Consider the following 23,977-nt stretch of genomic DNA (forward strand, 5'->3'; position numbering starts at 1 on the left):
AAAGACAAGGACAGTTACTTGGAGAACTGTCCTTGGAGGAAAACAAGGGAATGGGAGAAAAAAGGAGGCATGGCTTGTCCTGCCAGCAGGCCCCTGTGGGCTTCCCGTCCACACTCCCGGTTTCATGCCAGGGACTCTGGCTTCAAGGCAGAGGCTCTGTGTCCTGACAAAGGCATCCTGCCCTGCCACAGCGCATCCCCTCAGGGAGGGTGTGGAGGGCTGGCCGGGCAAGGGGCGTAAGGCTCCAGGGCCTCCTTTCAAAGGAGAGCTCTTCCAGGCTAAGTCAATCCAGGTTCTTCCCTCAGGCCGCTCACATCATTAGAAATCGTTATTTAGAGCAATAAAATCCCAACAGTTAAGCAGCTTTGACGTCAGAGAACCAGGGCCTGGCTCTGGCAAAGTTCAGCGGGAACAGCAATAAAACCATAACACAAAACTCACCCAGCAGCAGAGGACTTTCACAGAACACAGGAGAGGAAAGCCACACACACTGCACTAGAAGGGCACTTCATCAGCAGGGCAAAGCCAAATCACACGACAAATGTGAGAGGGGGCCCATGGGCGGCTGGACTCCCCCAGCCCGGCCTGCCCAGGGAGTGAGGGTGGCACGGGCACCCACACCAGGCCACACAGGAGCAGGGCCCCCATGCCAGATGGGCAGGCAAGGGTGAGCCAGGCAGGCAAGAGTGAGCCGGGTGGGCAGGGCGAAGGACAGGGCCAGCTAGCAGAGGACGGCATGAGAGACACACGGAGGGAGGGGAGGTGCAGCCAGGTAGGCCCCGAACACCACGTTGCCTGGTGATGGCAAGGCAGCCCAGGACCCGGCTCCTTGGCTCAAGGAAAAGGGACAGCGGTTCCGTGGCTGTGCTCTGACACACCTAGAAATTACCCGCTCAAGAGAGCAAACTGAATCCTTTAGTATTAATGATTTCTCTTCCTCCCAAAACCCACTAAAATGATGAAAAGCAGGATTGGAAAGCACTTCCAGCAATGCCTGGGAGCGGACGGACAGGTGCATCAGCTGACAAGAAACACAGAGGAACTTCCCGAAACTAGAGATCTCTGGGGATGGAGCTGCTTGGGAAGGCACACAAGCCAGTGGGCCTCGCCCAGGAGGGAGGGCACGGTTCTGGGCAAGCCCCATCCCCCGCCTGAGATGTGGGCAGAGGCCGCTGGGCCACCAGCCAGTGTGTGCAGGTGGTGGTACGCACGTGTTGGGCACAAGGGGTCCTGCCTCCCAAGGGACCTCCAGGCGGAAGGGCAGACACGGCAGGGAAAGATGACAGTGGACAGGGCAGAGGAGGCAGCCAGCAGACTTCAGGCCCCAGGCAAACCACCTCAGCTGCACCCCCTCCACAGATGGAGAGCAGAGAATGGGCTGGGCCAAGGGGCAGCCCTGCCCTCACCAGTGCGGCCTGTCTTCAGCCTCCAACCCACTGAGAGAGAGAATGGAGAGGTCGTGGGTGGCAATAAGGCGCACACAACCCAACTCACATGGGCAGGACAGGCCCGGGCAGGCCGGTGATCAAACTGAACCGCAGCGGCTGAAATTCCCACAGAAAAGGCCAAACAAACCCAGCACCCCGCGGTTTCCAGAGCTGAGCCTCAAAGAACCTGGCCTGAAAAGGTTAGAGACAAGTGGATGGAGAAATATTTGTTAGCCAAAAGAAACCAAGGGTAGAAATAACTCATGAAACGCTATAAGCTCTTGGTCAAAGAAACATTAAACAAAGAGAAATATATTATATTTTGATAAGAGACCTGATCTACCAAAAGAACAGTCATTAATTTTTAAGCTTTAAAAAAAAACACTGAACTATATAAAGCAAAAAATGGTTATTAATGTAAAAAGAATATTATAAGACTATAATCACAGTAGAAAAATACACTTTTCCAAGAAATCGAGCAGACAGAAAAAAATAAGTAAAGCTATACTGATTTAAATAACTCAACTGAGTTAATATATAATTAAAATAACATATAAAGAAAGGATACATATCCTCCTATATATAAATAAAATATATATAAATGAGAGAACTTTTTTTTTTGAGACGGAATCTTGCTCTGTCGCCAGGCTGAAGTACAGTGGCGCAATCTCAGCTCACTGCAACCTCTGCCTCCCAGGTTCAAGCGATTATCCTGCCTGAGCCTCCCGGGTAGCTGGGACTACAGGCACACGCCACCACGCCCAGCTAATTTTTGTATTTTTAGTAGAGATGGGGTTTCACCATGTTGGTCAGAATGGTCTCGATCTCTTGACCTTGTGATCTGCCCACCCTGACCTTCCAAAGTGCTGGGATTACAGCTGTGGGCCTCCGCGCCCGGCCGAGAACTTTAAATACAATATTGATACATACATACAGACGTCTTTAGACTGAAACAAAATCCTAAGAGCATACTTTCTCTTCAAATGCCTGCAGAGCATGTACAAATTATGATTATGTGTACACCAAGTCATACAAAAATATGCACCCCCATTAAAATAATCAAGTGAACTCAAACAATAATTTTCCCCTAGCACACTGACAAAAATGAAAGAGACTGAACCTACCCAGTGCTGGTACAGCACAAATGAAAAATATGCATCCTCTTACACTGGAATTAGGAAGATCAGTTGGAACGAGGCTTCTGGAGCAATTTGACAGTCAACCTAATGATGTTTTAAGTGCACGGGCTCACTGACCCAGCTTCCACTTCCTGGAATTTGTCTAGTAGTGATACTTAGAAGTTTACAAAATATATGTATAATAATTGTTTGATGCCAATTTGGAATTGGTATAAACACTGCTACAACCACATAAATATCCATTCGCAAGGTATCAAAAGAGCAAGTTATATTTGCACACATACTGATACCAAAAGATGCTTATAACACATTAAAATGGACAGAATGTAAAACACAGGGCCCTGCCTCTAGAATTATACTCTATGAAAATGCTCACACACATCACACTATGTTTAGACACAGAAAAAAGATACACTCTCACCCAACAGCAGCCCAGTGTAGGAGGGAGAGAGCCAGCTCCATTCAATGTCTATTTAGACACTTTGAGCCATAGCGCTTAATTTTGTCTTGGAATGATCATAAACCATTTCTTTACATCAGTCAATACATAAACAATTTAACTCAATAAAACTTTCATATCTAAAAAAACCTGGAATCTTGCCCTCTGGAATTTTCAGACAAAGACGATTCCACCCAGGGAAAGATGTGTGTAAGCGTTCCGGGCAATCTCAAAGAGAGTGACCGAGACAGACCCTGAGCCTCTCTGCCTCTGCTCTAAGGAGCAGGACCCAGAGCCAAGGCTAACAGAGCCTCAGGTGCCTGTCCAAGCGTCTGTCCAGTGGCCACCGTCTTCTCTCTCATGTGGACGCAAGACAGAAGTCGATGGCTAAGTGCCCTTGAAGGCCACGGTGCGCTGGAAGTGGCAGGAAGCTGGGCAGCACAGGACTGGCTCTGCAGGAGCCCCACACTCAGGCAGGTCAGCGGCAGGCCTCGAGGTTTCATTATGGCGCACGCTCTCGGTGACTTTCCAAGGACAGAAAGTGTGAAGTCGTAAATGGATGGGCCCATGACATGCTTCTGAAGCTCAGAGCAGGACAAGCTTGCTTCCCAATCATGTGGGTCCCCCACCTACCAGCTCTGTGACCTCAGGCAAATTACTTCTTCCCTCCAGGCCTGAGATGATCTGGGGCTGTACTAAATGCTTATAAAATGCTTAGTGCAGCCCCTCACAGAGGCACTCAAACACCAGGAGCAACTGTGGCCACGACCTCAGTGGGAACATGAGCTTCTTCCCAGACAGCCCAGACGCCCAGTTGGAGGAGCACTCCCACCCCTCACACAACCCCTCATGAAACAACAAAGACACTGGGCAAGAAACCAGCTCTCCACATCACAACCTGACCTTTCAACATCACCCTTGTCAAAGAGCATCGAGGAAACCTGTGTGCCTCTCAAGTCAGCCTGCAAACCGGGGTCACAGACTTGACTCCACATCCTCACAGGTTTTATCATTCTTCTTTCACCAGGAGGAAGAATAAACCATCCATGTTGCACTTTGTGCTGTCAAAAACCAACAGTGACCACTATCAAGAAAAACAAAAGTCTCGAATCCAGAGAGCAAGCTGCAGTCACAAGAACTTCTACTTTGGGCAAAGAAAGCCCCGCTGTGTGCCCAGAGAAGAAAGGACCCGGCCTTACCTGGATGGCTTTGGGAGCTCATTGCTAGCAACGTCCACTCCTTTAAGTGATTCGAAATGGCTCAAAATTTCCACGGAAACGATAGCTCCAACGAGCTCCAAACTCCCACCAACACATACAAGTACCGGGACGGTGAGGGCTGGGTCACAGACGTTCAAGCGCCGAGCCTCGCCGGCAAGGTCTCATGAGCCAGGTAACCCACAAGGAGAACAGAGGCGTCCGCTGGCTTCTGCAGATGAACCTGCAAGGTCAGAAGGAGAAAAGAGACTGGAGTTACAACATGGAAGTTCCGATCTGGAAAACAACATCCAACTAGGGAAACGATGACTTCCTTTTTTTTTTGGAGACAGAATCTTGCTCTATCGCCCAGGCTGGAGTGTGGTGGCACGATCTGGGCTCACTGCAACCTCCACCACCCCTGCAACCCTGGGTTCAAGCAATTCTCCTGCCTCAGCCTCCCGAGTAGCTGGGAACACAGGTGCATGCCACCAGGCACAGCTAATTTTTGTATTTTTAGTAGAAACGGGGTTTTGCCATGTTGGCCAGGCTGGTCTCAAACTCCTGACCTCAAGTGATCCACCCACCTCAGCCTCCCAAAGTGCTGGGATTACAGGCTTGAGCCACCACGCCCCACCAACTTCCTTCTTTATCCTTGTTCTGACCAAGGACAGATAGAACAGTTCGACGGAATCATTTCTACAAATACGAGCAGCGGGATTTTTGTTAGTAAATCACAGACATGTAAAAATGTCTCCAGAGAGCAGGGTTTCTCAGCCTCAGGACCACTGGGATTTTGGTTTGCGTATTTAGGTGTTGGGGTGTAGGGCTGCCATACACATTATAAGATATTTAGCAGGATCCTGGGCCTCCACACACCAGACGCCAGCAGCATCTTCCAGGTCATGACAACCAAGAATGTCTCCAGGGAGTGCCAAAGGTCCTCTGGGGGACAATATCATCCCCTGGTTCAAAATATCTGATCTAGAGACACCTTCCTTACCCCTTCCAGAAGTTTCCCCAACATTAGGCTTTTGAAAGGAAGCAGAGTATCTTCCAACTAATATAAATTTATTCTGTCATATTAGCTTACAAAATAAATATGAAATAAAATGTTTTAAAAGAAAAATCACTTTCAGCACATTCCCACCACAAAATGTCATTACTGCACGCTTGCATCACCCTGGATCCATAGACATTCGTAGTCACAATGTCTGTGTAATCACAGAATTTAATTCTAAAGTCCGCATTCCTCACGTAACATGATAACCTAAAATAGTTCTCTCATGTTTCTGTCTTAGTAATGACCATTTTCTCAGGTTTTCATTTTCTGCTTATAAAAGCAATACATGCGCATCACAGGTTAAGTATTTAAAAAGTCATCCATGATGCCATCACACAGAGACAAGCCCTTGGTAACATTCTGACATGCTTCCTTGCCGTTGTTTTTCTTTGCCTTTTGCCCATACGAACCTCTAGTGATACAGCTGTCTATCACGTTCTCTGTGCTGATATTACAGCCAGGCATTTTCCAATGGCATTAACAATACCTGGTAAGCTTCGTTTTGAAGGGCTGTTTCCTATTCCATGTGTGGATAGACAGCTGCCCCGCCCCACTTCAGGAGCTTCGGATGAGCCTGCTGCTCCCAGGGAAGTGTCGGGCCAAAGAGTGGCATGTGGCACCAGCTGAGCTCATCAAGTTCTCTTTCCAAGGCCTGCCTCTTCAATAGATCAGTCACTAGATGAACCCAAAAGAGACAAGTCTCAGTACTCCTACCACTGAGAGTCCCTGGCTGATCCCAGCTCAAGTGCTTTCAGAGGCTTCTGTGTTCATCTTTCTTTAAAAGTGTGACCAATTCCTTTTCTTGATTTAATTAGTCTAGAAATTTTTTTTTTTTTTTTTTTTTTTTTTTTGCCAATTGCTTATAACCAAAGAACTCTAACCAGTTCATCATGTAAAGAATCACCCCCGCCCCCAAGGCTGGCTATCTAGATGCTTTCCAATTTTATGTTCATTGTATCTACAACTCTGATTAATATCTTCATGACTGTTGTTCTGTATCTGGTTATCTCCTTAGGAATGACAATGACTTATTTGTCTTCAGGGTCAGAATGTTTATTCATCTCTTGGTCAGAAAGAGACATTTTCTTGAAGGGAATGTAGATGGCATATTTTTCAAACCCTCACAAATCTCAGATGACAGTATCCTTCACACAAAAAAACACATCTCAGCTGGGTATAAAAATCTTAGATCACAAATATGCCCCCCTCAAAATCTTTGGATGTCATTCCCCCCTCAACATTGTAGGGAAGTTTAAGTCCAGCTCAATTACAGCTTCTTTCCAGGTAAAACTTTGGGGGCCGAGTCTTGATGTTGTGGTTGTTACCATTTTCTTCTGCCTGGAATCTACTGGCATTTTTTTCTTGAATCTTAAAATTCAAAAACGTTGTCAGAAGATACATAAGTAAGAGTCTTTTATTTTGTTCAAAACATGACTCTTTCAACAAATATAGGTCTTCTTTCTGCTCAGGAAAATGTTCTTCAATTATGTCATTGATTATTATTTTTGTTAAACTTGTTCTGGCTTCTTCAGAGTTCCTATGCTATTTGGCTGAAGTCTCCCCATCAGATCTGGCCTCTTTCACCGGTGACACATCTGTTGTTTATTCTGCATTCCCAGGCAGCCTCTCAAGTATGTTCTTCACTTCACTGCTGCTATTTTCCACAATATCCATTTTATTCCTTATGGCTTCAAATACAGATTTTAACTAAGCCATGAACTCTTTGTTCTCAACCACTTCCCTTTAAACTCATCTCATCATCTTCTCACTCGGCCTAGTCCCTCCTCATACATCACCTTCTGCTTCTCTTTGTTGAGCCAGGTATTCTTCTAGCCAAAGCCTTTTGAAAATATTTTTTCCTGATTTAATTTCATTTTCAGAGGCATATTCTTCTGCACTTCAGGGTATTTCCCTCTTCCATACATTCTGGGATACCCTTTTTTTGACAGGTCCAAAGGTGAGGTTTGTTTCTGTTTATTTATCTTCAAATAGGAATAAGCTCTAGTCCAGACCTGAGGACTGCCAAGAGGCTATGTGTGCTCACTCCTACCCTGTTCTGTGTTCACTTTAATACTGGTCAATTATGCTTCTCAAAGCTATAATTCTGGCAAGCTGACATGCACGGTTCCTAGCCAAATGTCCAGTGTCTAGCAAGGTTTCACCTAACATAGTGCTGACAGCTAGAAACGGATTCTTCTCCCAGCTGCAGATTCAATAGAGCACAGGCATTTTCACTATAATAGAAATGTTCTGGAAGAACCTCACACTCTTGCAAAACTGTATACTAAAAACACAAGGGCTTATCTTAGAAAAAAGAAAAGTTGCAGTAGACTATTCAAAACTATGCTATTTCATCACCAAGGCATTACAAAAACATTACACAGAGAACATTACATTACATGAAGAAAAACATCACATAGTTTTAAATATATATATATAATAGTCCTGATCAATGAAAAGTCCAGTAAACATAGAAATTTACCTTTTAAAAAGGTGAAAGCAGTTTGATGGAACAGTAAGAGGAAGAATTAAAGCATCTAAGTTACAGAATTGGAGACAGCCAAGCCCAACTATATCAGTGAGCATATCAAACTGTCTCAACACCCCATTTAAAGGGCAGGGGTTGTCAGACTGGATAAAAAAGCGAGACCCTACTTTCTCAGAGTATAAAGAGGAATAGTGTGAGGAGGGACTAAAAAGCTTTTGGAGAGAGGAGGCTCTGTGTTTTATAACGTACAGTCAATCTTCCCCAAGCACTATACACCCAGCTATGTGCTGCCTACAAGAAATCTATCTTGTTATATTTAAAATATAGAAATAGATTAAAAGATGGACAAATGTATATCACATAACTAATCAAAAGAAAGCTGTAATGGTTATATGTATATCGAAGTAAAATTTAAAGAAAGAATACTACCAGCAATACAGAAGACCACTTCATAATGATAAAGGGGTTGGTTCATCAAGTGGGCACACAGTCCTAAACATTTATGCACCTGTTGGCAGGGCTTCATACTTGATGCAAGCAGTGTGCATAGGTATTCATTCACACCACGATATTTCCATATGAGTTTACATTTCAACAATCATGAGTCTATACCGAGACCTCAGATCCCAACATCACAAGGTATAAAATAAAATAATAATATAAAATAATAAAAGCATAAGAAATGGACAAATCTACAATTTTAACTGGGAATTTTCACACCCTGCTCTTAGTAACTGTTAGAACAAGTAGACAGAAAATAAGAACAGAGAAGACCTGACCACTACCACCCAACTTGACCAAAATGACATTCATGGAACACTCCATAAACAACGGCTGAATACACGTTATTCACGTTCTTTTTTAAAAACACACACAGAACATTTACCAAGATAGAACATCTTCTGGGCCATAAAACCAGTCTCGAATTCAAAAGGACAAGTCAAGTCATACAAAGTATGTTCACTGACAAAACTGAAATTAAATTAGAAGTCAATAACAAAGATATTTGAAAATCCTAAGTATTTGCAAACTAACACATCATGAATCAAAGAAAAAATTTAAAAGAAGTTAGAAAGCATTTTGAAACGAATGAAAATACAACATAAAAATCTGCAGTGCTTAGGAGGAAACATAAGTACCAAATGCCTGTATTAGAAAAGAAGGCCTCAATTCAATGACCTTAGGTTTCACCTTAAAAAATTAGAAAAAGAACAAATTAAACTCAAAATAAGAAAAAAAAAAACAGTAACAGAAGACAACAGAACAGAGAAAAATCAATGAAACTAAAAGCTGATTCTTTGAGACTATAAAATTGATAAACTTCTAGCAGAGCTGATAAAGAGAAAAGACAAAGATTAACAATATCGAGAATGAGAGAGGGGGCCAGGTGTGGTGGCTCACACCTGTAATCGTAGCACTTTGGGAGACCGAGGTGGGGGGATTGCTTGAGCTCAGGAGTTCGAGAGCAGCCTGGGCAACATTGTGAAACCCTGTCTCGACAAAAAATAAAAAAAAAAATAAGCTGGGCATGGTGGTGCATGCCTGTAGTCCCAGCTACTCGGGAGGCTGAGGTGGGAGGATCACTTGAACCCGGGAGGTCAAGGCTGCAGTGAGCCAAAATCACACCACTGTACCCCAGCCTGGGTGACAGAGCAAGCCTCTGTTCCAAAAAAAAAAAAAATCAGAGTGGAATTAACTACAGATTGCACAAATATTAAAAGGACAATGGGGAATATTATGAAAAACTTTATGCCAATAAATTTGACAACTTAGATGAAATAAACAAGTGCCTTGAAAAGCCCAAGCTACCGAAGCTCACTCGAGAGAGACACATATCAACACACGTCTTCGTGGGCCTGGATCCATCAGGGCAGCCGGGCTGTGACACTCACTGTCATGATGTTTGCCTAGTGGTGACATCCAAATCGCCTCCTTTTTGCTGCACTTATTACTTAGAATTCCAAGGCAAGGATGAGCTTTCACTGCTCCATCTTTCCAGTGACTCAGTAATCTACTTCCGTTCGTGTGGACTCACAGATAGTTACGTTATCCGCTGTGTTATTAGTCCCATATCGCCACCATTGGTGTTGGCGCTAAAGCGCCGGCCGTCGGGAGCTCCTGCAAACCAGCTCCTAGGTTTTTCTGGCAAGCATCCAATCCAGTCTTTCGTTTGTTTGTTTTTGAGCATTTGCTTACTTTCTGATTTTACAAGATGTCCCTGTCACAGTCCCGGAATCAACGGCTTCTCCAGGGAACCCTGGATCCATGTTTGGGAGAACTGTGTTCAGACCCAATCTAGTGCTAGGTGTGCTCACTGCTGCTGGGCGACAGAGCGTGCAGGGCCCTCTCAGCAGGCAGCGCGCGTAGGGACTCACTCACACCTCAGTATCTCTGTATGAGTTTACACTTGAACAATCATGAGTCTATACTGAGACCTCAGATCCCAACATCACAAGGTGTATTTTAGTCTTCCTCTTTCCTTGTTTTTATTAAATATCTTTCTAACAGTGGGAAACCTGGTTCCTATTATCTACAGTATCTTTTCTCATTTGTTTAATTCCGGTACACACACAAAGTCATTTCAGAATCGCTAACCTCTACACACGAGAAACACATTCACAAGACCACCATTTATACACGATTCTCCTTGTTCTCAGCCTTACCGTATCCAGGTAAGACGCTCGTTTCCAAAGTTATCAGGTGAGCGCATTTGTAAGAGAGTTAAATTCCTTGGTTAGCATATGTATTTCATGTTGGGTTCCCCACATACTGGTTGGTTTTAGTCATTTGTTTATTTTTTGGATATGTAAAAAGTACAAATATTTTAAGTAAAAAAAAGGTGTTTTCATATTGATATTTGCAATTTAAGATTTCACAGGTTTTAACATGAATTTCTCTTTAAAAACAAAGCTTTTATATTATGAAAACTTCAAACATATACAAAGTAAAGAGAACTGTGTGACAGCCCACAGCATCTAGCTTCAACGCCGGCCAACACCCTGGCATTCACGCTGCATCGGTACCTCCTTCCACCTACACTGAAACGTCCGAAAGTTAATGGCACCATTTTGAAAATGCATATACCCATGTAACCCTATTACCATGTGAGTTCCTCCTCACTTTTACATGCACAGCCAAGCTAATGGGAAACATGTTTCACATGATGTGGCCAGAATCCGGCTGTGTCATGAACAAGAGGGCTTCTCAGAATCTTGTGTCCTCTGCGCTGAGGGAAGCAGAAGCCACTGAAGGCTTCTGAGCAGGACAGAGGACCTGGGGTCGGGTCTAGGACAGGCCAAGATGACAGAAGCAGCTTGGGTGGGGACCCCTTCCCAGAGCTGGGGGGTGGGGGCTCCAGCTACTGGGGAGTGCATGGAGAACATGCCCCTCCACTCGGTCACATACTCAGCCTTCGGGTCACCTTTTCAGCCAGAAATGGTCGTTCCCTGGTGCCTCTGGTGAAGGCTCACTGAGAGCCAGGTCACCAGGGCCCACCCACAGCCTCCTGGGAGGAAGCCAGTGGGAGCTGTGATTTAGAGAAGCAGAAGACTGGCCACAGCCTCCTGGGAGGAAGCCAGTGGGAGCTGCGATTTAGAGAGGAAGCAGAAGACTCAGGAATCTGTAGACGAGTGGCTCTGACATGAGGAGGCTAAGAAGCCAGCTCCAGAACCTGCTGGACAGAATATCAATGCCCACAGTCTATGAACCCTTCTTTCTGGAAACCGGCGAGAACACAGAGTGCTTGAGCCAAAGGAAGTGAGAATTCAGGTTTCACAGAGCAGGCATGCTAGACTCAAGGTACACCTGTTAGGAGTTCATGGTTGCAAGCAATAGAAAACTGACTTTGGATAATCTAGGCAAACAGAGGACGCTCCTGGGAGTGAACGGGGTAGCTGGCAAAGCAGGTGGAGGGACCCAGAGGCAGGAATTAACGGCGAGTCCCTCCAGAACACTGTCCAACCACACCTGATGGCCTGCGCTGAGCCACACCCCTTGACCAGGGAGGCCAGGACACCCTGACAGGCAGCGCCACCAAGGTGAGACCAATGGGAATGAAGGTCATTCCTCGAAGGAAAACTAAAGAATCATTACCAGAGAGGGAAATAGGACAAGGCAGACAGATGCCACAGACAGCCGCAAGGGGACCCGGAGACCCCAGCCCCCGTGTCACAGCTGGGGAGACTGAGTCAGCAGCCATGATGCTCAGTTGGGCTAAAAAAGTAGCTCCAACAGCCACAGACAGGACCTTCAGGGTCTGCCCAGGCACCCTGCCTTCCTGCAGCAGGACCCCATGCTGTTCTGGCTCTGGCTGGGTCTGTTGTGACCCATGTGCTGGCTTATCTGATGAGCACCTGCCCCGTGCCTGGCTGCAAGTTCTACTGAGAGCAAACGGGGACATGTATCTCTTCGCACCCCCGGACTCTGGCTTGGAAAAAAGTACTAGATAGGAAGCGGGGGCACCCGAGCTCCACCTGGTCCCTTGGGAAAGAGTACTAGACAGGGAGCGGGGACACCCGAGCTCCACCTGGTCCCTTGGGAAAGAGCACTAGACAGGGAGCGGGGACGCCCGAGCTCCACCTGGTCCCTTGGGAAAGAGTACTAGACAGGGAGCGGGGACACCTGAGCTCCACCTGGCCCCAGCACTACCCCAGTGTGTTCTCTCACCCTGGACCAGTTCCTTATCACCCCTGAGCCTGATTCTTTTCTCCCCATAGAAGTACTGTGTTGGAGTTCATCGGCATCCCTGGTGTGCTGTAGGAAAAAGGCTCTGGGGCCAACGCTGTCTGGGAAATGGAAGTTCTCCAGACGGCTTAGAGGCTGCAGGTAAGCACAGGAAAGGCACCTCTCTCTCCACCTCCACACCCACGTCCCACCTCCCAGAAACTGCTCCTGATCGCCCCACCCCAGACGCTCATTCCTGTCACCCTACTTTCTTGCCCTTCCAAGTTCTTTCCTTTTTCTGATATTTCATTCTATGTTGACATTAAGTAGTTGTTTGTTTTCTCATTATCTGTCGGCCCCTCTGCCTGCCCCTGGCTGGAATGTGACCTCCTGCTGCACCCCTGGCCCAAGGCACACAGTAGGCACACAATAAAACTGTGAACTGAATGAACGTTTTTAAGGTCTTCCTGGATTCCCCTCAGAAACTACCTCACAGGGGGCTGAAGCTGAAAGCAAATTGCAAAAGAAACCGTTTTCTGCCTTCTGGGGGCTAGAGTTAAGTTTTAAGGATCTGATATCAAAGATTCCAGAAATTCACAAGTTTGTGGTACTTTAAGCCTCAGGACTCCCAACGCCTCAGAGAGCCTGCAGAGGGCTGCCATGAGAAAGCCAGAGTCACACACAATGCAGGGAACTGCTGTTGGCCCTCAGAATATCTGGGTTAAAAGAAAAACTTCACATTCCCTCATGAAGATCACAGGCAGAGAAGAGAAAAATTATGGAGTTAAGAACAAACGATTCTACAGCTGCAAACTAAATGGAACCCCTCATAAAGAAAGCAGCGCTATCTGGAGCCCACGAGGAAAGCAGAGTCTTTTCTATTGGATATGGGATGAGAACCCATCAGTCAGCTCTCTGCCTGATACACCTCTCTTCTTTCTGCCCATTCCGTCACCTTCCCCTTAGGTGGTGTGTCTTTGAACAACCCAACACAACACTCACAACATAAAAACGTACTAGAAATTAAATGGTTTAATAAGACTTAAGCATGATCTAGTTCTTTTTATCTTGATGTATGTGTCTAATGATACTTCACTAACCAGATTAGAGAACTAGGATGATCACTTTTCTAAGAAAACACATGGAAAGCACATGCTACTAAGATCTCAAGGATCCATTTGTTTCTGAAGGACGTTTGAAATGTGTATCTGTACATCCCTAACTAAAATACATTCTAATAAATAATAGACGAATGTGGACATATTACAACTTTCAAACACAATGCCTTTTATGATGTATTTTCCCCTAACTTAGCAGATGCACTAGAAGTCCACATTGAGCCACAGAGCCTGTGATTTTAATTTACAAGCACCTTTAGCAAGATAGCCATGGTCACTCTGCCAAGTGGGCAGTTTCCGACACTGGGCATCTGTTTACATAAAGACATCTCTCTCTTTTCATTTCTGCTCCACACAGAATCAATGAAAGCAAATGCATCACTAACGCTTAAGTGTGGGTGTATTTCCTTCACCAAACACTTGGAATCTAAGGTTACCTATGGTTCCTCCTCCCGCAGCTTGGAAATTTTGAAATTTTGGTTGACTTAATTTCATGGAATAAGCCATAAACCTTCCAAAGAGCAAAAGTCTTAGAAGCTATAAATCCATCAGAGAACATTCTTCTAAAAAATCTTACCAAGCTACCACAAAGAAATGTGACAGTGTGGGGAGGGCCAGTTTTGTCCCTTACCACACACCCTCCCCACCCCATTTCATGGGCAGTGACTATGGCTCAAAGTGCCCACCACGGCCTCAGCCTGCCATGCTGGTGACGGAACAGCCAGTGCTAGTGAACCAAAAGGAGAACCCAGAGTCACACGAAGGAGAGCAGCCTGCAGAACCCAGTCCAGAACGCCAAATACACATCATCTCCTGGGCAACAGAGAGCCTTCCCCAAACAGGGAGTGAGGCCAGGATGCCCACTCTCATCATTTCCACTCAACACCCTGGCAGAGATCCTAGCCAGGGCAGTAAGGCAAGAAAAGAAAAGAAAGCAAAAAGATTAGAAAGGAAAATGTCACTATTCACAGATGATATAGTGTATACACAGAAAACTCAAAACAATCTACCAATAATTATTAAAATAACTAAGTGAATTTTACAGGATTGCTGAGTAAAAGGTCAATAATGTACCAAAATCAAAAGCTATTGTATTTCTATACAGTGGCAATAAACAAATACAAAATAAGCTTTGAAAATAAGATAACATTTATAATAGCATACAATATTGGCAAATATACAGGACTAAATCTATCAAGAGACGTAGAAGAATTCTACATAGAAAACTATAAAACATAAGTGAAATTAGAGATCTCAATACAAGGAGGAATATACCATGTGCATGGACCGGAAACCCCAATGAGATTCAGATGTCAATGTTTTGCAAAGTAATCGGCAGTCAATGCAATCGCAATCAAAATCCCAGCGGAATTTTTTTGAAAACTGACAATTTTACATTTTAAATGGAAGCACAAAGAACCTGAAATAGCAATCTGGAAGAGAAACAAGCTTGGGGGACTCACACTACCAAATATCAAGACTTCTTCTAAACTTGTGTAATTAAAGTAAACCAAGGAGAATATGCTAGAATGAGACCAACACAGAGTCATCTGATTATTGTGAGGATTCCACCCCAAATCCATAGGGAAAACAGGGTCTTTTCAATATGCAGTGCTTGTGTCAACTGCTCTTTGATGCTAAATGAACCGCAGCCCATACAGCCCGCCATGATGGAAATTAGTATGAGCTGGATCACAGACCTAAATATTAAAGGTAAGCAATGAGGCCTGGTCTAAAAGACAACAACAAAAAATATCTTCAGGTGGGCAAAGATAGACAGATGTTAAAAAGGTACTGACCATGAAGGAAAGAAAATGATAAATTGTGCTGCACTCAAATTAAGAACATTCATTTATGAAAAGATGCAGAAGAGGGAAAAGGCAAGCCACAAAATAGAAGAGACCCTGCCACACATACACCCAGCAAGGGACGGATATTCAAAATGTATAAATAATTCTTACAAATCACTAAGAAAAAGGCAGACAACCTGAATGAAAAATAAGCAAAACACATCAACAGGTACTTTACAAGACAGGATTCCAAGTGGTCAATCAACACACACAAGGTCCCGCGCATGTGTGACTGCAGGGAAACGCGATAAAGCTACAACGGAACCCTCCATACCCACCAAAATGGCTAAAATCTGTAAACGAAAGGATACCATGTGTTGGTAAGGATGTGGCTGGCCGGCACTCACACACGAGGTCACGAAACAGTGAACGGCACACACCCTGTGGGAAACCCCTCGGTGGCAGGTACTACAGCCACACAAGTGCCATGCCCCAGCAATGCCAGCCCGAGGCATCTACCCAACAGAAAGACATCTACGAAGACACAGCAGCATTATCTGTAACAGTCAAAAACCAGAAACCTCCCAAACGTGCCAACAGCTGCACGAATAAATACCTTGTGATGTCATCATACCACAGAACACCATACAGCAGTAAAAATAAACAAACTACACCTATATGCAGTGACACAGATAAATCACAGAAACATCATGCTGAGAAAAAGCAGACACACACAGCAGCGCCTACTGTAGGGCTCCATGTGCATAAAATGTGAAAACAGGCAACACTAATCCGAGGTGGGAGACGTCCAGACAGGTTCCCCTGGGAGGGGTGGGGGACGGCCACTGAAGGAAGAACAAGGGAGCGGTGGCGGGGGGAACACCTGCTCCTTGATCCGTGGAAGAGGAGGCAGAGCCTTCACTTGCAGAAAGTCAGCACCCGCATATCCCTCCTGGCTTGTGTACTTTTCTCATATATTTTATAATTCAATAAAAAACTGGTGCAGACCAATGACTCAAAGCCATCTTGCACCAAGAAAGATCCAAATAATACCGATCTGACTGGTCCATGCAGCTTGCACGATCTTACCTGGACTTTCCGGACAGTGAGGAAGTATTTTATAGTTCTTGCCACCATTTCTTACAATCAGTACATGTAGGAGAAATCGTCACCATACTACTCCTCTTAAAAGAAACCTCGCAGAAACGGAAAAGAATTCTTTCAGAACCCACGAGGGTGCAAACACAGGGTGCAGATTTTAAATGGAGAAAAAACAGGGAATTCCCAAAGAGGTACTAAGTCAGGTTTGTCAGACAAAATATATATGAAATCATTTTTAATTTGTGTAATTAAATGATTAATTTAATTTGAATTTAGGGTAATTAAAATTGAAATAAATTTTAAGCTTTAGAAAGCAAACTGTTGCTATATGACATTTCTGACTCCTGTCTATACAGTGAGTTTAATAAGCACTGTTTTCCTTAGTGAAATGTGGAGTGTAAGGTCTGGCTATTGTGTTTTATAAGAGTGTCATTTTATGATACGTGGCCACATGGCGCAAGACTTCAGATATTTTTCCTCCATAATTTGTTGGGACAGATTTATACTTTAGCTTCATAATGGACTCTACACTTGAAAGTAATAAAATTCCATTTCACTGTGCTGTAACGGGAATAAAATAGGAAGCATTTCACACAATCCACAGGCTTATGCTGAACAAGGCCAAAACAGGCTCTGCTGAGCTGAGGCCACCATTCCATCTGAGGCTCTGATTCCCCCACCCTCTCATTCTGGAACGTTCGGAAGATCAGATACCAAGAGGATAAAGAGGAAGGGCCATGGGAGCCAGCAAGGCTAGGTCTTCAGAGCCATGCATGGGGCACCAGGGGACACACACAGACACACTTGCACAGGCCAGGGTCATCAGGGTCATGCATGTGGCACCGAGGGACATGCACAGACATGCACACACAAGCCAGGGTTGTCAGGGTCATGTGTGTGGCACCAGGGGACACACAGACACGCATGCACAGACCAAGGTCGTCAGGGTCACGCACGTGGCACTGGGGGACACACGCAGACACGCAGGCACAGACCAGGGTCGTCAGGGTCACTGGCGTGGCACTATGTGACACACACAGACATGCATGCACACAGCAGGGTTGTCAGGGTCATGCATGTGGCACTGGCGGACACACACAAACACGCATGCACAGAGCAGGGTCGTCAGGGTCATGCGTGTGGCACTGGCGGACACACACAAACACGCATGCACAGAACAGGGTCGTCAGGGTCACGCGTGTGGCACTGGCGGACACACAAAAACATGCATGCACAGAGCAGGGTCATCAGGGTCACACGTGTGGCACTGGTGGACACACACAAACATGCATGCACAGAGCAGGGTTGTCAGGGTCACGCGTGTGGCACTGGCGGACACAGACACACAGATGAACACACAAGAATAATTGTCCGTTAGCAGCAACAGAGCATCAGCTTTCTCCATGGAGGAAAACAGACGTCAGCACTGAACTTTCTCCATGGAGGAAAAGAGATGTCAGCACTGAGGCCCTTTTGCAGATGCCTAGGTGTGTTTATTGCCAGTCTGCATAGGCGTAAGAGTGGATAAAGATCCACATTCTGGCCTATGATCTCTAGCATGTACAAACTTATTGGTAAAATAAACTCTGGAGATTAAGAGTCCAAATGCAGAAGGCATCCAGATAAAACAAGACTTGTTTCCGTTCGCTGTGAAATAAAAGAATTTCAGAGAAAAAGATTCAGACAGACACACAGGAGGCCCAGGGATTTGACTTACGGTGTGAAACGCTGGGCTCAATGGATCATTTAACACCAACTGCCATGAACCCCCTGAGAGAGCAAAAGGCCAGTGGGGTCCCAGGCAGATGGCTGCAACCCCACGAAGGAAAACATGACTTATCCCTGCCCTACGCAGGGCACCCCCGGGGCAGGTGACAAACAGCCCCAGAACCTTATGTCAGTACCAGACTAAGTAAGGAAAGATCTCTTCCACCATAACCACCATGCACCCAAGCACGCGTAGCTTCACCAACAACGGGCCTGAATTGAGCTTCACCAACAACATGCCTGAAAGCCTCCGTCACTGACAGGCACTTGCGGATGGAAAACAACCCTTTGACAAAAGACCCTATCGGCCAAATAAGTGATCAGCCCCCAGGCCCCCAGCCACACAGAAACCCGTTTCTAAAACAGCGGTCCTCATAATGCCATCTGGGGTCCCAGAGGGTCCCCGAGACCTTTACAAGGGGTGTGTGAAGTCAAATTTTTGTTCATAATAGAAAAATGTCACGTGCCCTTCTCTCACAGGGGTACAGTGGATATGGACTGAACGAGAGCCGGTGTGAGAAGCAGAAATACTGTCGCCGTTAAGCCAGACCTTCCATAGACTGGCAAAGGGTAAAATGATGCCTCTCTTCTCACGACGCTTTGTTTTACCGAACGGTTATTTTTCATTAAAAATGTTACCTATCTATTTAACATGTAATGGGTTTATTTAGTTTCAAATGAGTAAGCACATTTTTTAGATGCGTGTTAGTTTCTAATACAATAAATACCAATACAGGTTGAGCATCCCTAATTTAAGAATCCACAAACCAAAATGCTCCAAAATCTGAAATTTTCTGAGCACCAACATGAAAACCCAAGTGGAAAATTCCATACCTGACCTCACGTGATGGGTCACAGTCAAAACTGTTTGGCGAACAAAATTATTAAAAATACTATATGAAATTACCTTCACGTTGTATGTATAAGGTGAACATGAAAAATAAATTTCATGTTTAGGCTGGGTGTGGTGGCTCACACTAATCCCAGCACTTCGGCAGGCTGAGGCCGGTGGATCACCTGAGGTAAGCCTGGCCAACATGGTGACACCCCATCTCTACTAAAAATACAAAAACTAGCCAGTCATGGTGGTGTATGTCTGTAATTCCAGCTACTCGGGAGGGAGGCTGAGGCAGTAGAATCGCTTAAACCTGGGAGGCGGAGGTGGCAGTGAGCCGAGACCATGCCACTGCACTCCAGCCTGGGCGACAGAGTAAGACTCCATCTCAAAATAAATAAATAAATAAATAAATAAATAAATAAATTTCATGTTTAGACTCAGGTCCAATCCCCAAGATATCTCATTATGTATACGCAAATACTTCAAAATCCAAAAACTCTGAGAGCCTGAACACTTCTGGTCCCAAGCATGTCAGAACGACAGTCAGCCTGTGCATCTCAATCATTGAAGCTAAAGCTCTTTGGAGTCCATGCTAATTTGCAGGAGTGTGAAGGGCTCCTGAGTTTGAGAACTGTGGCTCTGCAGGTGTGTTCCAACCCTCTTCCTTCGGAGACACAGGAGGGCCCTGAATGTCAGATGTGAGGGATGTGGGGCCCGCAGAGACACAAGAACTTGGCTGTGAGGAATTCAGGGATTAGCAAAGGGGGCGATGAGAAGACCCTGAAATGCACCGTCCAAAGCACAGTACCATCTTGTGTGGCTGGCGCTGCTGCACTTCACCTTTCTTCACGTGGAGGGGGTCTCATCAAGGAAGCAGAACAGCTTCTTGAAACAAACTCAAGATTGACAGGGTGCCAAGCAAGAAAAACTGGAAACTGACGTGTCCCAGCCGCCCACCCACTTCCTTCTCCATTGGGGGATAACAGGGGGGTACAAGTGAAGGGCCTCCGTCCTGAGGAGAGGGGCACAGGCTGTTTCCTCCAGACACAGACACTCCCCAGTGGTCAGGACCATCCTCTCCGTGCCTGTCTCAAGCTGCAGGTGCCTCTCCTGCCCAGGTGAGGTGGGAGACCTGGGCAGGCAGCCCTCCCTGTTCTGCAGGTGAGGTGCTTATCACTGCTGGAGTGGACCCTCCTAAGTGTTGAGTTCTTTCGGATCAAAGCAGTAAATAAAGGTGCTTTGATTCCAGGTGATAGCCCAAGTTCCTCCCCAACTCTACTCAAAACCATCAAGGTCGGCATCGGCAGCTGAGGCTGCCCTGCAGATGGGAACCCGCAGACAATCCTGGTACCTGCTGCTGTGATTATTCACAGCTGTCAGAGAGCCCGCACCTGGGGAGACGTGAATGCCAACCCCACGGGTGGCACACCACTCCCCTGGTGACCCCAGGGAAGCTGCTGGAAGGTGACAAAGGACCTGCACACACAGGCAGTGGACAGGCTCGCCGGCAGGGAGGAATCCTCTCTGTTTGACAAGACACAGACAGGCCCTCTCTGGTGACAGTCTCCAAGAAAGGAGGGAAGGCTTGGACAGATGCCAACAAGTGGGAAGGAAGACAGCAGCACGGCCCGTTCCCCGACGGTCCCCTTTCATCTTTCCAGGTCTGAACTGCCCACAGTTCTGAGTTTTGGGTCCCAATAAATGGACGTCTGGACCAAGAGCATGTCTACGGTTGGAGCTCACACCTGCTGGTGGCAGCAAGCCGACTGCCCGGGGCGGGGTGGGCAGCCCGCGAGCCACAGGGCTCCCCAGAGACAGCCCCGTGGGCTGCAATGTCTCCAAGCTACAGTCCCACTGCTAACCCGGTTGGTTTCCCAGGCATGTGAGCGAAACTCAGAGGTTCGTTAAACTCCTACTTTCTAAGTTTATTTATTGTTGCAATTGTTTACAAAAAGCGTTATTTTAATGTAAAAAGCAAAGCTATTTCTATTTTAAAATAAATTAAAACTGCTGCAGATAATCAAGAGACGGGTCAAGCCCTGCTCTCATTTCCGCGTACACGGTGTAGCTGGGCATGAAGTACTTATAAACTCATGAAGTCAAGAAGTGTTCAACACAGCGCCTCGGAAGCCAGGTTGCTGGATGACACGGCCCATGACGTCTCAGCAGGCCTGGGCCACCTTCTCTCAAGCAGAACACACAGAATCGTAGCCACCTTTCATAGAAAACAACGGAAATGAAGAGCTTAAAGGAGCTGAGGACAGTGCAGGGTGTGTGAAAGGAAGTGGCACAGATGCCTGAAGGCTTGTACTGAAAGTGGCGCCATGCCCTGATGGGAACTTCCCATTCCTCCCTGGTGGGCGGAGAGAATCATAGGACCGCCATATCCTGTCATCTCCACTTTTCTTTCTCTTAAAGAACAGATGATTGCAGCGTGGCTGGCGACACACTTCATGAGGCAGAGAAAAGCACGCCCAGATGCACGGGGCCCTGTACAGGACGGCAGGCCGTCTGCCCTGTGTCCCGGGACTGGCAGGTCAGTGAGGGGAGCATCCCGACCTTTCCCAAGGGACTCTGCGGGGTCAAAACAGAGTTTAAAAATGCAAAGACAACCACGCAGCCCTTAGCCGTGGGCCACCAACAACCGTCAGAGAGTGGTGCTAGAGGTCCAACGTGCTGCGCTGAGGGAGGCACCCCGCAGCTCTGAAATGTTCCAACTCCCTCGATCCCACTGAAAGACATGGCTCGGGGCTCTCCTGTTAAAGGGTAGAGTAAAAGCAGGTATGGTCCTCGCAGGCAGGAGACAGGTGACACACCAATCAAGATGCAGTTTTAAAGACTGCTACTTAGCAGACTTGTAAAACTGGATTTGCCCAGAGACAGACCAAACCCAGTCAGCACGGGCACTCTGGACTCCCCGCAGCGCCCCCCTGAATCCAGGCCTCCCTGCCCCCTGCCTCGCCAGCCCTGGGGCCTGTGAAGCATGTCTGGTGTTTTTCAGGAGGTCATGCACTGCATGGTTAACGGCAACAGATAGTGCAGAGCTGATCCTGCACAGCGGCCTCCGGAGAGCAGGACTCTTGTGCTGGCCAGGCACCTGGTGGAAAGGCTGGTGCACCTGCAGCCTTGCGGCGCCTGGAGGAGCCGAGCAGAGGAGCTGGTTGAGCACCCGCTGGACTTGGGCTTGAAATCCTGTCTTCACAGCTCATCCCCGCATCATGCTGGGTCTTTTCAAAATGGTTATGATTACTTTAAGAACGTTCCTGGGATGAATTACAGGCAGCTAAATAAGTCATAAAGGTGAAGGACCAACATGCCCCTCATCTCCTAGTTTGATGGTCGATGACAGCCGCCATCTAGGGCAATTGCTCTAACCCTCTGCCCTTTGGAGCCACCAATAAAGTGACGTGCAGCTGCTGTCCACACCACAGGGCTTCCCACAGCCTGTCGCCCCCAGAGTCAGTCACTCCTCAGCTCCTGGCAGCCACAGGGCAGGCCCCAGCTGGGACAGGGAATCACCCAGGACAGAGTCCACCTTTGTCCAGGCAGGAACCCTGCGCCTCAGGCCACCTTGTCTGTGCAGACACCTGTTCCGGCCTGCACCACGGCCCCGTCCACTCAGGCCAGGCTCCAACAAGGAGTCCAACATATAAACACGTGTGTCACTGACACATGACCTCAAACTCACACAATCACATACACACATCCTTATACACTCACACACACTCTCACATAACCACAAACTCACAATCACGAACACACTCAAACATGCACACTCAAACCCATGCGCTTATATACTAACACACTTATACACTAATACAAACACAAGCATGCACTTACACAACCTCAAATTCACACAATCACACTTGCACACTCACACCCAGGCACTCACACTTACACACTAACACAAACACACAAACATGCATGCTCACACACATAACCTTAAACACACCCGATCACATTCATGCAAACATGCACTCATGCTCACAGTTTAACACACCCACAGACATTCACACTCATGCTCACACATTCACACTCACAAATACACTCATATAACCTCAAACACACATACGCACGGACTCACTCACACACACACGTGTGTGGCAACAGCACAGGGGACCTGGCTCAGGCATGGCCGCACAAGCAGGATGGAGACTGGAGCCTCTGTCGGCGTGGCCCGGGCCTTTACCTGTGGTTCCTCAAAGCTTTTGCACAAAGATGAGGATCTGGGCCTGCGCATCCGGCCCTGCCTCATTCACCTGTCTTGTTAAATCGGAATCAAGTGATAGCACAGGCATGGACCCAAAACAGTGAGGAGCCCGTGGAGGGGCAGGGGGCAGCATCCATCAGAGATTTCAACAATGCCCCACAAACATCCAGCAGCTGGCGGACAGGAGCAGCTGCACCCGCAGAGCTGCAAAGCAGACCAGGGCAGGGCGCGTGGGTGGCTGCTCGGCCAGAGGCATCCTCAAGGCCCCAGACTGCTGGGGGTCTCTCCAACGAGGGCAGCAGGGTGAAGCAGGAACCCATAGGAACCTGATGGGGAGCCTCCCTGAGGGTCTCTGTCTCAGGAACTCCTGGACAGTGGGCCCCAGGACTCTCCTCTGCAGAACCAGAACAGAACCCGCTGCCCGAGGCAGCAGGCGGGGAGTCTGTGATCCAGAGAAAAGGCCCTCAAGCCGGCACTGGAAGGGCCCAGCCACTCACCCCACCGCTCCCCATCCCCGGGCCCTCCTCCTTACTTCTGCCTTTAAGAAGCAACGCCTCAGCCATGCACTCTCATTTACGAAAGTCGTTGTTGCCACAAGAGTAACACCACCACACAAAGACACACACAGGTGACCTCTGTCCCTGGCTCCCTTGCAAGGCCACCAGGGTCCTTCCTTGGGCTGGGCTCCCGCGCACACACGCGCACACACACACAGACAGGCTTCGCTTCTGTGAGTGCC

The 23,977-nt window shown here is 47.0% G+C and overlaps 1 protein-coding gene across 13 annotated transcripts in view; it reads right to left on the reverse strand.

The window, feature by feature from the left end:
• HDAC4 (histone deacetylase 4) overlaps nt 1–23,977 on the reverse strand; it is a 363,062-nt gene that overhangs the window by 309,943 nt on the left and 29,142 nt on the right. For 11 of the 13 annotated variants that reach the window (XM_034955509.3, XM_034955504.2, XM_034955511.3 and 8 more), the window contains exon 2: nt 4,205–4,445. In XM_034955509.3, coding sequence (XP_034811400.1) covers nt 4,205–4,226 — 22 coding nt within the window. In that variant the 5' untranslated portion in view covers nt 4,227–4,445. Of the gene's footprint in view, nt 1–4,204; nt 4,448–5,751; nt 12,353–23,977 lie in introns of those variants that run through there. The other 2 variants (XM_008965642.6, XM_057301555.1) reach the window with 2 other exon arrangements.

This window comes from Pan paniscus, chromosome 13, assembly GCF_029289425.2.
Source record: "Pan paniscus chromosome 13, NHGRI_mPanPan1-v2.0_pri, whole genome shotgun sequence".
Taxonomy (NCBI): domain Eukaryota; kingdom Metazoa; phylum Chordata; class Mammalia; order Primates; family Hominidae; genus Pan; species Pan paniscus.